The following is a 16845-nucleotide window of genomic DNA, read 5'->3' as shown; positions in this document are numbered from 1 at the left end:
CACTCGAGGGGGCAATGCTCCCTGCCCTCACAAACTCTGCCTATGGTTTGCTCACAGCGTGACTGTTGCTGATGTACACTTTGTTCTTTTGCTTTTGTGGTGATGTTTTTGCACCTACCCTCTGTGCGCCCCCAAACCCCTATCTATGCCATCTTGAATGACAGTCATAGGATTCTGTGGGAATGACGTTATTTGGCTTTGTTAACTTTGTTTTCTTTGAATGGTTTGAATAAATAACTGAATTTCCATCATTCGTCATCAACGCCTTTCTTTGTGTTTTGTAGCATTCATTTATTACTAAGGATGTTACCAGGATGCATTATAAAAACAGATCACCAGCAGTAGGAGAGAGATTTGACTACCCAGCAGAGGAGACGGTGAGGATGTTCTAGTGATTCATAGGAGTACAATTCGGCCAAAGATTTGACGTATTTGACGTAACCACTTGCATCATACACGAGCTTCAAAGTTTACTACAGGAGGACTTCACATCAACATCAGTGACTATACCTATATCTGAAGAGCAGACTGAGGGATTCTGTTCACTCACCCTTGTGTCAAACAGAGCAAGACCAAGTCCTTGTTCGCCTCGCTCCAGCTCCAAGCTAAAAAGTTCATCAAAAAAAGAATCATCACGACGCTCATATTCTTCTTCCTCCTGCTCCTCTTCCTCTTTTAGCTCTACAAGTCTTTTCAGAGGACAGGAATCTATGTTTGAGGGCTCCACTGTCAGAGCAGCGAGACATTCAGAAACTAATCCACCTGCAGAGGAAATGACAGGATGTTTGTATTGATTGAACCTGTGAGAAATATGAATATCAATATTTTTCTTTACCTCCAGCATGTGCATGAGAGGCAGAAATCCAGGGATTATATTTCTCATCAGTCTTCATCCCAACATGTTCTGGATTCATTAGATCTGGATCTTCTTTATGGGGAGTGTTGGGTGGAGTGAGGAGGCAGGAGGCATCCAAAGACGACCCTTGCCCCTCATCGCTCTTCAGCTCCAGCTTCCTTAAGCTGTGGGACCAAATGTTATTAGCACGGGAGGTGAACTCATCCAGGTGGAGAGTGAGGATGGAGGTCTGAAGTGAGTCAGCAGAAGTCGGCGGACTAGTCGTGTTGTTGTGGATAGAGGTTGGAGTTAAAACCACCTCGTTCTGGGCTGTAGGGTGTGATTGTATACTGGCTTCTGGAAGAATGTCCATCTCTGTAGACGTAGTCAGTGTGTGGATGCTGCTATCCTGGGGGAACTAAAGAACACACACACACAAACATCATACTGTGGCTTATTGCCTGTGTTTGAGCAATATGTGCTGGTTTCTGAACATATGAGACAAACTGGTTTCTTCAGTGCCACAGACTCTACACTAAATAATCATTCTTGTTGATACTCTAGTTCCAGCGAGATTCATTTTGTCTTCTTTTTGAATAGTATGTTAAGTTGAGGTTTTTCAGGAATTTCTTTATCTCCTGATATGTTTCGACTATCAACTGCCAGTCTTCGTCAGAGGAGTTCTCTGGTGACAGTCGAAACATGTCAAGAGATAAAAATTTCCTGAAAAACCTTGTTTCAATAAACAAAACCTCAACTTGTTGATATTCTTTTTATCAAACAACAAACCTGGGGCTTTTCTCCACCCATTCCATCCTTCTTGCACATGCTTCTTCACCTCTTTTCCACACTCCCATTATTTTGGACTGTTGACCCTAAGTATCTAGACATTCACGGTAATTCTCCATCAACGTCCTCAAAGCAAACACTGCATCTGTTCTACCTTATCCATGGCCAAGCAATGTCAAAACAAACATGGCGCCTGTCATGGAGAAGATGTTCGGAGCTGTGCTGTTTTAAAAGGTCTGGATATATTGTTGAAACCACAACAAGAAGAGGCTTTAAAACCGTAAGTCTGTACCGTACTACACACCAGTTTCCTTTGCTGACTCCGTTTAGGGAAAAAGACCCATGCTTGTTGCGCCATTGTTTGTCCTGCCCCGCTCAGCCCCCCAGAACTCAAACGCTTTGGGAACGCTTCCAGAAAATCAATACAAGGAGATTGGGATGGATTTCAGGCTACTTCCTAACACAACCCTCGACATTTATTCTGGCATTCTCTGTTAGAAATAAAACAAACTTTTTTAAAGTCTTTTTTTTACCTGAATTTCGGAAGTGACCACTTTAAACTCAGGCTCAGAAAAAGTGGAAATAGTCTCTTTGAGTAAGTCCAGCTCTTTCCTCAGGACCACATCTGTCACTGGTCTTCTCAGCTGGAGCTGGTACCCCCCATCAGGCAGCACCAGTGGGTGCTGGGTGTCAAAGCTCTCCAGGATGTCGTCTGAGGAAGAAAGGAAGGGACGTGTTTTACAGAAATGCCACGGGGAAGTTAGTTTAGGATGGAGAACATGTAATCCACACCAGTTCTGTGAGCTGCTTCCTGGTCCTGTGCACATGGAGCCCACAGCGCTCTGCAGGTGGAGGCTGGCCAATAGAGAGCCAGCAGGTGGTTGAGCTGTGAGGGACGAAGGGCAGGAAAGTCTGAGCGCAGCGACTCCCAGGAGGCCTGAGCAACGAGAACAAAAGCACCAGAATACACACAGACACATTACATTCTCAGCAAATGTCTGGTACATTTTAAAGGAAGTTGTTTCTTAAGTTTATTTCATTAGAAAAAAATAAAGAAAATCTATTTAAATGTAGAATTTTAGGGTGACTACAATTTTAAAAGGGTTTCAAAACATTATAATAATAAAAAAAGAAATACTTTATCAGGGCAAACTTAGTTTAGTGATATGCCGATCTCAACATGTACTTCAATATAACTCATAATAATACAGTGATTCTAATAATGAGTGACATACGCACGAATACAGTAAGGAAAAAAAAATCACTTAATTCTCAATCAATGTAAACATGGAGCAGTTTATAGCTGAGATCAAACTGAATATCACAGCAGGGTTGTAGAACATAAAGAATGTCACACTATTGTAACGTTAACATTTGACTAAAGTTATGACCAAAAAAACCCCACATTAAATTAAAGAGAGAGGGACGTTTGTATGAAATTCCAAATAAATTATTCAAAAAGGACAATAAAAGTAAACGATAGGTAGGAAGTCTAAAAACGTGTGTGTGTGTGTGGAGTTACTGTAATGACATCACATTGAGAGTGAAGTTTAACATCTGAGCTTCAGAAACTGAAATTAAAGGATTTATTCCGATAATGTAAATATTGACAGAGACAAGGTGATTTATAGTGCGCACCAAAGGTTTTCCTTTTCCAATCAGACAAAGTTTGAAACCTTTTTTTTTTCTTTTCTTTTTATCTTGCTCTGTGTTTTATCTTGCTTTAGCCATGCTCTGCTAACATTGAGGAGACACTAGCACTAGCAGTGCCTTCTTCAATGTGGCCACCAGATGGCAGCAGTGTTAGAGATTTAAACTTACAACACTGTGTAAAAAGTTGTGGTCTGTGCGTGTGTGTGCGTGTGTGTGCGTGTGTGCGTGTGTGTGTGTGTGCAGGGGTGGAACAGCGATTTTAAAAGTGAGGGTGTCCTAATGGTAGGGCAATCATCGAATCCCAATTTAGTTTATTAAATTAATTTACTAAAACCAGTCAGTGATACTCAACATATGGCTCTTTTTCTTCATTTTAATCATTATTTCCCCAAAAAACCTTAATAGGGAGAAACTTTTTAACTCCGTTTTACCTTTTTCTTGGGCCATTTTGCAACTTCCTTTGTCCCATTTTTCCCCCTTTTCCAAAGAAATTGACACTTTTTTTTTTAGCTTCCTTTTGCCAATAAATTTCCCTTTTTCCTCATTTTTGTCCATTTTTGCAAGTTCTTTTTGACACTTTCATCCAATTTTTGTCAATTATTTAACCTTTTTTTTTTTTTTGCCACTTTTCATCCAAATAAGCTAACTTTTGCCTAATAAATAACACTTGTTTCCTTTTTCCCAGACATTTTGCCTCTTTTTGTTCTACATTCTTGCCCTTTCTCATTATTGTTTGCCACATTTTGCTCATTTAGCCATTACATATCACCTGATTCCTATCTTATCAATTTGTTTGCCACTCTTGACCAGTGTTTGGAATAACAGCGTTTAAAATAACGGCGTTAGGTAACAGCGTTTTTTTTCAGTAATCTAACTAATTACTTTTACGCCATTACAATGGCGTTAATGTTACTGAACGTTAAATGTGGTGCGTTACATGCATTGATTGAATAAACTTTTATCCGAAAGCATCCCTGGCTTCATACGCAGCTGTAGTGAGGAGGAGGGGTTAAAAACAAGGTGAGCGATTATGATTGGCTAAGGCGGCGTTATGTTTCATGGTAGCCAATCAGAGCCAGTGTTTTTACACACGCGCCACACACACACACACACACACACCCACTACAGATTTGATGAAGCAGCAGAGATGGTGAGCATGGAGCAGTCTGATGAAAAGTTGACATTTTTAAGGTGGCGATACAAACATTACTTTAAATGAATTGTGGTCAAAGGCAAGAACGTGCATGTGAAGTGTTCATTATATCCAGGAGTGAAGACTTTGTCCACATCTGTTGTAAGCAACTCAAATTTAATGAAGCGCCTCACAACAACACACGCATCTAAAAAATCTGAATTCTTTGACATATAGAAACTTTTTTTTTAAACAGTAATGCAAGTAGTTACTTTCTTTTGTTAATGAGTTACCTTAATTATAGAGTAATTCAATTACTAACTCAATTACGTTTTGGAACAAGTAGTGAGTAACTAATAACTTTTTTAAAGTAACGTTCCCAACACTGCTCTTGACTACTTTTGGCTCATTTTAGTCACTTTTCATTCTTTTCTTGCCACGTTTTTGACACTTTTGGTAAATTTTTTGCCACCTGTTACTTATTTTTTGTCACTTTACTTACACTGTACTCATCGCTGTTAATTCTTTCTTTACCTTCATGGAACGGTGGCTTCGTCAAATGGCTGGCTGTGATTGGCTTGATCACCATTCAATCAATCTAACTGGACCAATATGTTTTCAACAACAATGAATCCCTCTGAGAAAAGAGAGGGTGATGAATTTTTGTTTTTATGAAAACGTGGGTGTCGCATCCCCTGCATCCCCCATGGGTTAGACGTGCTTGTGTGTGTGTGTGTGTGTGTGTGTGGTACCTGCAGTAAAATCTTCCTGGGTGTAGCTAACACGTTAATGGCTGAGCACAGAGCCTGTGTTTGCTCTAAGGCCAGTTCTCCCAGTCCAGCAGAATGAGCCCAGTCCAGGATCAGGTCCAGGTTGGCTTGGATTTGGATGCCTTTGGACCACTGATAAAAGCCCTGCTCTGAGCCTGCAGCAGATGAACACGTTAGTGTTTGTGTGTTTTCAGAGACAGCAACTGTTTCCACACACAAACCTGAATCTGCCCCATTCTTAACAGAGACCAGTATTTAAAGTAAACTTCTCTATTTCTCAATAGAAACTACTGACAAATGTAGGGACTTTATCTTGTGTTATTGGAGAGTTTTCTGATGTTTTGGAGCACGTATCACTCTCTAGTTACTGTCTCTCACAAGCGACTGCATTGATCCCAGCTGCACACACCACTACACATCCAAATTAATTGTGTATATTTTCTCCACCTTGGAAATGCTCTCTTAGGTTTACACACGATTTATCCCGTCTGTCATCACTCTCCCTCTGACACCAGCATGTGGCGCGGACAGCATGCAGTCATGGAGAGTCTGTTCTGCCCGACTATGTTTGGGACTTAGACTGTTGCTTCACCACGTCGGTCTTCCTTTTTTTTTTGGCTTGCTTTGCTGTGTAATCGTTGTGCCTAGCACTGCAACGGGAACTTTTCCTGCTAAAAAATAAGCCTTTACACTTTTTTTTTTTTTTTTAAGGATTTTTTTTGGCTCTAGTGGCCTTTATATGACAGTTGCTTGACAGGAAGGGGGTCAGAGAGAGCAGGGAATGACACGCAGGAAAGGGTCCCAGGCCGGGAATCGAACCTGGACCCGCTGCAGGTGAGGAACTATAGCCTCTGTACATGGGGCGGGCGCTCAACCCACCGAGCTAAACACCGCCCCGGCCTTTACACTTTTACTATTGATGATACATGAACTTCATTGACGTCGAGCAGCCAATAGTAATGCCCAAAACAGCTCATGGCGCACTCTGTAGAAAGATCTCTGATTGGCTTAAAAGGGGCGTCACGCTCCTGTTTTTCTAAAGCTTGAATACAGAACCAAGAGAAGGAGCAGAGGTCCAGAGTTCTCTCAGAACACTTTTATTTAAAATGTGCTGAAAGGGGTTAGTAAAGAATTTTGACCAAATAAAGCCAAAGAAAACATACATACTGCAACTTTAACAGATTAAGCCAAATGGAGCAACAACTTACATGAATATCCAATAGGGAAAACGCATTGAAAGGACATTAGTAAAAAGTAAAGGCAAGTTTCATAAACCTCTTCTTTGTAATTCCTCAAATTGTTTATAGCTCCGGGTATACAGTAGGTCCAGGTCATTCTTGATTATGATTAGTTTTGGATTGGTCACTTAATAACAATTGATTCTTGATCCGTTTGGCATATGAAATAATTAGATCAACTCTCAATGATGTACTCATGCGGTGCTTTAAATGTAACAGCACTAGCGCCACCTTTGGGCTGTTTTTAAACCAAGTTTGCACTAAATGAGTCACTTAAGAACTACTGATTCTTGATCAGTAATATCTAAAGTACAATTTCACCAGATATTACTGATGTACTTGATATGTACTTGATATGTGCATCATTTAAGTCAGTCTTAAATGGGTTAAGCACCAAAATCATCACTTATTCTTGATCAGTGAGGTTAAAACAATATCCCTACAAAGTTTCATCGCTGTTCTACAAATACCATTTGAACTACAATATAGCACCGTCTTTTGGTTGTTCTTAAGTGGATTTCGCACCAAGTGCAACACTTAAGAGCACTATTATTGGGATCAGACTAAAAACTGGTTGATGTACTCCATTATGTAAGTTAAACTGGTTTTGCGGGGTAATTCAAGGAGCGCCCACTACTGAACGCACCAACGGGACAACTTAAGAATCATTGTTGGAGGTTCAGCAATGGATGTTCTATAGTTTCCAGCACTTAAACCTTTTATACTCAAGATATAATTTAAATCTCTGTCATACATACCGCAGCTTTAATATAAGTGGGCCAGAGCAGTGAATTACTGATATTTTTAAAGTGCAATTTTACCTTTTTTTAATTACTGTGTAGCATTTTTAACCCTTTCACATGTAAATGACTACATATATTTCTCAAGGTGCAATACAATCAGTTACAGCTCTGGTAATTCAACTCATGACTAATGCACATGGCAATGATGGTTGAAGGGTTAAAAAATCACACCCTGACCCCCCCACTGTGGTTTCTTAAACCCATCTAATTAAGAAGAGCACTACATTGTAAACACTGTTATTTCCTTTATAGAAATGCTTGGATTTCGTAGGCCCAGTCCCTCACAGAGCTACAGACTGAGCTGCCTCATAGGAATACATATACATAGTACAACCAGTACTATGACTAACCATTAACCAGACAACTTAAATGACTTCTTCCACCAAACGTTGTGGCACCCCTTGTGCAGGCTGCTCTACAGTTATCGTACCTCTCTCCAGGAGTGAATTGAGGAGTGACGCGTTGATGAAGTAGAAAAGGTAGCCAATGAACTGAGACGAAATCTCAGGGTGGACCTGACAGTCTGAGAATAACAAATCGCTTTCATTGAGGAGGTCCAACACCTGCTGGATTCCTGCAGCGACTTTTAATCCATCAGCATCACAGAGGGAGGGGCTGCTCTCAGAGGAACAGTCTCTGAACGGGTTGTGATCCAAGAGTCCAGGCAGGATTGGGTAGAGAACCTAAAGGAAAGCAGACAATGTATGACTAACTCAGGACTCAAGACTACTTAGAGAACCAGGAAACACAGTCACATCCCAGCTGTCCTACACATCGGCTCCACGTACCAGGGTTGGTTGCGGTCAATTACATGTTTCAGTTACAATTACATTTCCAATTACCCATGTTCAATTACAATTGAGTTATGATTACAGTAAATAGCATTTTCTTCCAATACCAATTACGTTACAATTATTTTCTATCCTCAAAGTCAATTACAATTACATTCTCAATTACTAAAGTTCAATTACAGTTAATCACACTTACTGACCCTGAAATAAATAACCTAATAAAAGCTAACCTTCCTCTTGTGTTAGCTTTCTGTTAGCATCTCTAATGATAACGGGCCTTAAAAAAGCTGTAAAATACCATAACAACTGAAATCTATTATCTAATTTCTTTCCTATCTATTGGTTAGCTTGTTAGGCTTCCTAATCAATGAAAATATACAGTCGGTATTGATATTTTTGGTGTGGGCATTCAAGCCCTCTTTTTTGCGTCAATTACATTTTTTTTAAATGGTAAAATGTGGGAAAGCTTGTTATGAAACATATATTAATTAACTACATATGTGTAGAACAGTACATAGAACTGTAACATCGTTCACCAGTTTTGTGTTAAACTATATATATAGAATTTTCATGGCAATTGCAATTACAAAGTCGATTATCTAAATTGAATTATGATGATTACGACAGCAATAGATTTTTTAAATTACAATTAAAATTATAACTACACCATAAATGTCATTGATTATCAATTATGCAATTACAATCATAATTGATCCTAACCCTGCCCCGTACTTCAAGGATCACCTATATACTGTAATTAGGCACTGTAAATAAATGGTATTGGCTGTAAGAAGCTGTTAGATTTATTCCAGTATGATAAATATTGTGTTTTTAAAACCTTTTCATATATTTTGCTGAAGAGGGAGCAAATGTCCTGCTCAGGGACAGACAGTCAGCGATGTCTGAGACCTGACAATCAGAGATCCAACGAGGTGTATTCATCTTGTTGGGTCTATTTTTGGCAGACAGAAGTGCCTCGATCTACCAATGAGATGAGCATCATACACTTGTGCAAGAGTGTGCAGCAGGGGTGACCCAAAGTGGTACAGTCCGCTATGTTTTTTGTTTTCTTAATGATTATTTTGACATGACCCATAAGACGGCTAATGTTGAGCAGTGCAAGTTCATTCATTTTCTAAATCGCCTCCAATGTGAGTCAAAAAAATTGAATAACAGGTGGCAAGAAAAGAGTAAAAAGCGACAAAAATGGGCAAAAAGCAGTCAAGAGTGCAAATAATAGGGCAAAAAAGAGAGGAAACAGGTGGTATGTAATGGCAAAAGGTAGCTTAAATGGGCAAAATGTGGCAAACAACAGTGAAAAAGGGCAAAAATGTGGAACTAAAAGAGGCAAAATGTTAGGAAAAAATGAAACTGGTGGTATTTATTGAGCAAAAGGTAGTATTTTTGGATGAAAAGTAGCAAAAATGTAAGGACAAAGTGTCAAAAAGACAATGAAAATGGACAAAAACTATTTAAAAAGGGATATTTATTGGCAACAGGTAGCTAAAAGGGGCAAAAATGGGACAAAGGAAGTTGCAAAATAGCCAAAGAAAATAGGTAAAAAGGGGTTAAAAAGTTTCCCAGTTTTAAGGTTTTCTGGGGAATTAAAAATTAGAATTAAGCCATAAAGAGCCACATGTTGAGCATCAGTGACCGAATGTAGTGAACTGGTCTGGACAGAAAATGCCAGGGTTGAATTTTTGTCCCAGTCCACCCCTGGTGTGTGGTCACAGAGCAGAAAAGAGCTACAATGAGAATTCTGTATAAAATATAGTTTTCATTACTGTTAAAACACATTTATTTATTTACAGTCTGTTTTTGATTTTCACAGAAATATCGGACAATGTGCTTCCCATACCAGTTCAATAAAGGACCAGTAGTCATATGGTTGAATATAGGAGGAAACTAGATTTTAAATGACGGTTGGAAATCCTACCACCCACAAACTATGCAGTAACACAATCCTCCTGTAAGGAGGTAGGAGAAGAGCTAAGCACACATGTGAAGAACACGGTGGTTAGCATGTCTTCTTTCATTACCAGTGCTCCTTGGACTTTTTCAAAGCAAATCCAGACAAGAACAGCTTTGTTCGAGCTAATTCTACACCGACAACCTATTTCCTCTTCAATCTCACTCTCACACCCGCCAACTGTTAGATACCAGCCAGAGAACCACATTCCTAAAACCTCAGCTTGGCATCGATCTGAAACAGGGAATGCTGGGAGAAAATGAGGAAGGAATCCACCCTGAGTCACTCAGCTTACTTGTGCCTTTAGAAAAGCCGTCAAGAGCCACAACGACAACATGTAAACTGCACCAAAATCAATGATTATGCAATGAACCTATAGCTGGTCTGTCTGGAAATCCTCTGTTTACAGAGTCCATCTTCTTCTGCTGGTTTCAGGCCTTAGCGTTACAGCCCTACCAATTTGTCAAAGTACATGACCCGGAAGTGAAGCGTTCTGTGCCCAACACCAGCTAAAGCGAAAAGGACACGTTTCGGATGCACAGTAGGAAGCAGCAATCTTGTCATGCCGAACTGCCGTTAGCATAGCCGTTAGCGTCGGATCCAGGTCACGTACTTTGGCAAATCGGTAATGGAGAAGCAAAAGAGCTTGAATTTGAAAAACAAGGCGTTTTCCGTTTTTTTATTTTGGTTCTGGAAACAAGTATCAAATAATGACTTTTTTTTCGTTTTACATGTTTTTGTTACATAATGAAAAACGAATGATACGCAGATTACATCCCTATTGTTTATGAAACAAAACAACAGTTGGACAGATTTCTATGGTGTATCTCTAGGTCGGGCAGTGGGATCCACCTCCAGAATATGACCACGTGACCATGACTTATACAAACAGGGAGAGCTAACATCCAGTGATATTTGAGCTGTTAGGATGGAGTCCAAACTGTCATAGGTTTTATGTAACTAGACTTCTTCAATGTTTAAGATCATCAGTTAAAGCAATGGGCTTTAGCTGAGGCTTCTTGGCCCTGAAACGTCTTTGAGGAGACAGTCATGATTAATGGGACGACACGCTTGGATTAGAATCCAACACTAAAAAAAGTCCACCCCATGACCAAACAAAGGCAGCAGCATCACAAAGTTTCAACTTAAAGTCTCTCAGTAATTGTTTGCTGGGCTGGTAAACCTCATTCATATCATTGATGGTTTTAGACGTGGTTTTGTAACTTAGAAATACACATTTCCTTAATTCTTTCCCTAATGTCTATGTACTATGAGTGATCCATGTGTTATCTATAAATGGTAACGTGCACAAGTTTGAACTGATCAGGATAAGCTGTTTCATGCACAGATGAAAGGAATGGTTAAAGGTTACACAGGTGCAAGGGAAGATTTTTCTGAGATTAAATCTGGTCGCCAACAAAGAAGGAAACAAATAGAAGAAGTTGGATACGTTAGTTGAGTCTAATCTTACTGTATTATGATTCTATCAACAATGTCACACCCCTACTGTATGTAGGCTATGTGTTTGAACTGACAACCTGTGGAGAACCCCATTGCCCTCAGGGAGAACATGTAAACTCTTTAAAGAATGAAAAGTGCTGAAAAACACAGTAAACCTCAGTCAAAGAGTTTCAATCTTTTCAGAAGATGTTTTATATATTTGGTTTCTGGAGTATTTTGTATTACCATGGACCAGGGGTGGACTGGGACAGACCAGTCCACTACATTATCAGCGACACTACGTAGAAGCTGTTATTAAACCAGTGGTGCTCAACACGTGGATGTCCTAATTTTAATTATTATTTCACTTTAAAACCTTAAAAGGGGGAAACTTTTTAACCCCTTTTTACCTATTTCCATTTGTCATTTTTCAACTTCCTTTGTCCCATGTTTTTTTTTTGTTTTCAGATTTTAGCTTCCTTTTAACAATAATCCTTTTTGCTCATTTTTGTCCATTTTCGCAAGTTCTTTTTGACACTTTCATCCAATTTTTGCCGATTCATTAACCATTTTTTGCCACTTTTCATCCAAATAAGCTAACTTTTGCCCAATAGATAACACTTGTTTCCTTTTTCCCATACATTTTGCCTCTTTTTATTGTACATTTTTGCCCATTCTCATTATTGTTTGCAACATTTTGCTCATATAGCCATTACATACCACCTGTTTCCTCTTTTTATCATTTTTTGGCCACTCTTGACTGCTTTTAGCCCAATTTAGTCACTTTTCATTCTGTTCTTGCAACGTTTTTGCCACTTTTGGACCATTTTTTGCCACCTGTTACTATAATTTTTTGTCACTTTACTTACACTTTACTCATATATACTCATTGTTTAGTTTCAGACTGTAGCTACCTTTTGCCAATAAATACCCCTTTTTCCTATTTTTTGTCCATTTGTGCATTTTGACACTTTAATCCAATTTTTGTCCTTTCTTGAATTTCGTTGGCCACTTTTCATCTAAATAATCTAACCGTTGCCCAATGAATAAACTTGTTTCCTTTTTCTCTACATTTTGCCTGTTTTTGTTGCACATATTTGCCATTTGTCACTATTGTTTGCCACATTTTGCCCTTTTTCACGATGGTTTGCCACATTTTGCCCATTAAAGCTACCCTTTGCCATTAAATATCACCTGGTTTCTCTTTATTTGCCCATGTTTTGGCCACTCTTGAATGCTTTTAGCCCATTTTAGTCAATTTACACTCTTTTCTTGCTACGTTTTTGCCACTTTTGGACCATTTTTGGCCACTTGTTACCATGTCTGCCTCCACTCGCACTTCAACAAAAAAAAAAAAAAACATAGCGGACCGGACCGGCCCACCGAGACAATGCCTGGTATGCCAGATGGCCAGTCCACCCCTGCCTTGGAGTTCTTCTTTGTAGTTTAACATTGTATATAGTTTCAAACTGTAACTAGGGTGGGGGTACAACATTTTACAGAAAACACAACTTACATCATTGTCAAAGCACTACCAGGCAATCCTTCTAAACTAGTTTTAGGACATTGCAAGATGAAATAAACATGAAAAACTAATATTCTAGGATTATTTTCTGACGGACCATCTGTAAACTGTTAGCTGGGAGATGAAATGAAAGCTTTCTACGAGCAGGTCGTTTGAGGGAACCACATCCTGCTGCAGAAGTGCAAAAATGTGCTTGCTTCAGTCTTTTACCTCGCTATAGATCCTGTATTATATATAAGATGACAGACGGACCTTAGCCTGGCTGCTCCAAAGATACTACCTGTAGTTTGCTTGAATGAGTTGATGCTAAAGCTTTGTTCAGGGAAAAGTGAATCTGTTCTTCTCGGTTCAGCCAATTAGCTGAAACCTTTTTAGGTTTAAAAAAAAAAAAAACTAGAGCTAAATGTCATTGTATGAGCGAGCATGAATAAGTGTTCCTGGATGGTGTTCTGACCCACACCCATCCAGCTCAACTGGAAATTTGTTAGAAATGTTCCAGGCCTACAGGGTAGTCTTAGTCTTTAGTCTTTAGTTAAAAAATCAAATGGATCAAAGGGAAAACTGGATTTATTTTTTACACATCTGTTTTGCATCTGCTCATTTTTTTTTTTGTCTGAAACTGTAATAATTTATTTTCATACCCTATTAATCTGATTTATATACGACTGCAGAAAACCTGTTTCTGGTTACACACACACACACACACACTGGGCTCTAAGCTCTCATTCAGTCACTGATTATTTTCCTTATTTAAGCTACACATCATCATCATCGTCAATATATAGATGCTGCTTCATTTCTCCAGGTTAAGGTAACACTGCAGCTTTTATGCAAGTCAAGTGAATCCAAACGACACCGATACTTGGAATCGCTAACGTATCGTAACATGCACATGTTACCTTTGTAATGTAGTACACACACTGCTGAAAAGTGAGCATGACAACTTCTTCCAAGACAGCGATCGTCTCCTCAGTGGCCGAATGAACCCACGTTAGCTGAAGCTCCTGCTGAGCTGAAAGAACGGATTTAAAAAATATGAATATCATTGAGATTACAGCGATTTATGAAGTACATTTCATTCACTGTGCCTTACCTTAATAAAAGGGAAGTATTTATGGCAATTAGGAAGATACACAATGTAATGTTTGGTGATAAAGTCAATTTGAAGTGAATGAGTTGAGTTCACTTAAGTTAGTTTTTTTTGTGTGTTTTGTTTTACATATTGTTAAATTTAATATTTCTAATAATAGATAAATAGGGTGAAGTTTAAAAAAAAGATTTCAAATTGGTATTTTAATGTAGATTTCTAATGTAGAGGATATAAGAATATACCCTATAGAGCAGTGGTTCCCAAACCTTTTCTGCTGCGCCCCCTTTGAAGAATGAAAAACTCTCAGCCCCCATTGCAACATTATTTTTTTTAAAAAGGGTTACAGGAACAGCTTTGTTCCAGCTGTAGCTGTTCTATTAAATAAGTTATAGCTACAGATATGGTAGTGTTATCCTTTTATTGTCTTTTATTCTGACGCTGTACTGATCTTTTAATTGCTGATTTGGCCCCTCTTTCCTTTGATCCTGGTCCTGGTCAGCCCGCGAGTACGATGTCATGATGTGGATTGTCTGTTTTTGGTAATGCTCTGTGGTCTGTTGATTTAATGTCATCCTCCGTGTGTTATTTCACCTTTTTCAATATTTGGAATTCATCAAGTGTGGATTAACGTTTTACTTGCAGCTTTCCTGTTGCCCTTGTTTGCATTTCTTATAGAGCTATTAAAGCTATCATCAAGTGTTTGTATTAGTGAGGAATCCAGATGTATCACCATTGTTTTCCGTGTACTTTATTATTATTATATTTGGTGGTTAACTCGTGCTCCACACTTAGTCCGATTGTACCAACAAAGGTACAAAATACTATTAATACAATGTTCTGGAAATTAACAGTTATTGATTAATTGGCAAAAATACATTTAAAAATGACCCATTCAAACCTATTAAAACAGTGACATTATACTGACTTTGAGGGGTATACTGAGGGTTATACTGACTCTGAGGGGTTATATTCTTTCAGAATAAAAGCAGGTTCCCTGAAGGTTGGAGACAGCGCCTCCTTAAAAATAAAAGTTGATGACATCATAGGTTGTGCTCAGAAGCCAAATACGTAATCCTTTCAGAATAAAAGATCATTCTGTGAAGATTGCAGATGGCCCCTTCAAAATAAAAGCTGATTCTGTAAAGGTTCCCTGTCCCACCTGTCATTTAACTGTTTTAAACCCCAAATGTGAATGTTTTTTTTTTCATAAATTCAACATTTTAAAAATACTGCAGTTCTGCTGTGTTTTATGTGACAATTTTTTTCTTTGGTCACACAATTCTCGTCTCTTTTCCCTCCCATGTGACGTCTGACCTTTTTGAAGCCTCCACTCCAGAATGAGTGGCAGCTGGCGCTGAATGATCTGCAGCAGCTCCAGACTGTTGGACATCCACACCACCAGAGGACGCAGTCCCAGTATTAACTCACATACAGTGACAGCGGGGATGTCTTCTGTCTTCAAACAATCTACACAGAGACTAGGGAAAGAAAATCCATCATTGCACTGGGTGATTGATCACATGTGGAGGTCTTTGGATTAATTCACATATCAACGTTTACTTACTCTTCAGGCTGAAGAACAGCCAGGGCCTTTGTCTGCTCCTGCATGAAATAAAATAACCACAGGTTTAGCCTTCAGCACAATGACATGAAGATTACCACTTTACATTAGAACATAAATAATAATCAAAGGAAATGGACAAAACCAGATCTATTCACTACTGATGCCCGATTACATCCTTTTTCTTGTGTTTGCAAACCTTCCAATAGCTTTTAAAGCTTAGCAAATCTCACTAAATTATTGTTATAAAAGTTCTTATTGTGTTCAACCTTTACTTGCTGCAGGTTGCAGTTCCAGAGTTAGTGTTATCGATAACACTTTACTTGAAGTTGTATACATAAGGCTGACATTACGCTGTATTATCTGTCATTGTCAGAGTTGATATCCGGAGTTTCTGAGAGAAATGTCTCAATGTCCCGCCCTCGCCAGCTCCACTTCCTCCCCCTGCCTCTGCCAATCTACCAGAAGCCACGCCTCTACTGTTCTGCACGCGCATCGCAGAACATAACAAGGTTGCATTGGGTCGCATTAATATAGGTCTATGGATCGGGTAAGAGCCAAAATCATATTTACCCGTTTTCTGCTGTGACGCGCGGCCTTGTTTCCATGCACAGTTCCACATTCACTTTGATTGACAGTCTCAAAAACAGGAAGTCGAAGTCTATTGGCTGGGCGCATTCGGCAATCGTTTCCATTTGTATAGGAGTCTATAGGACGAAGGATTGACTTATATACATTAATGTATATGAATGACCACTGGCCATAGTAAAAGACCAGTTAGGTATTTTTTCGCATTTTAAAAGAATCATACATAAACATTTAGATTTCTCAGAAACTCCGGATATCAGCTTTAAGCGTCATTCGCTAAATTATGACACCTTTGGAGCAATGTTGGCATTTTTTGGGTTAGGTGAAGGGATCTAGTGGGGTTAAGCAGGGTTAGGGTAACGAATGACACTTAATGACAGCCTTTATGTATAAAACTTTAAGTGTTAATGTTATCCACACTAATGGTCAGACATCTATAGCAACAAAACAACGTGCAACCTTTCAAAACTATTTAAGAGTTCAAATATTCTATATAACCTGGTGCAAGTGTCTAGAAATCCTGGAGACCGCCCTGTGACTGGCATTTGATACAAGAATCCACAATATTAATAAGTAAAAACATAGTTTCCCAGTAGATTGAACTGTTGCGTTCATAAAATAACAAACCAAGAGATTGTTAGAATGCACCGCGACCGAGCAA

The 16845-nt window shown here is 39.0% G+C and overlaps 1 protein-coding gene across 1 annotated transcript in view; it reads right to left on the bottom strand.

The window, feature by feature from the left end:
- The window catches only part of radil2b (Ras association and DIL domains 2b), a 31760-nt gene that overhangs the window by 2219 nt on the left and 12696 nt on the right, over positions 1-16845 (bottom strand). The window contains exons 8-16 of the mRNA XM_028476516.1: positions 15600-15637; positions 15350-15513; positions 13845-13957; positions 7651-7903; positions 5162-5334; positions 2417-2561; positions 2158-2336; positions 836-1253; positions 551-762 (exon numbers count right to left, since the gene is read on the bottom strand). Coding sequence (XP_028332317.1) covers positions 551-762; positions 836-1253; positions 2158-2336; positions 2417-2561; positions 5162-5334; positions 7651-7903; positions 13845-13957; positions 15350-15513; positions 15600-15637 — 1695 coding nt within the window. The remainder of the gene's footprint in view (positions 1-550; positions 763-835; positions 1254-2157; positions 2337-2416; positions 2562-5161; positions 5335-7650; positions 7904-13844; positions 13958-15349; positions 15514-15599; positions 15638-16845) is intronic.

Source organism: Gouania willdenowi, chromosome 19 (assembly GCF_900634775.1).
Source record: "Gouania willdenowi chromosome 19, fGouWil2.1, whole genome shotgun sequence".
NCBI lineage: Eukaryota > Metazoa > Chordata > Actinopteri > Blenniiformes > Gobiesocidae > Gouania > Gouania willdenowi.
This window is presented reverse-complemented; position numbering and strand designations above follow the sequence as displayed.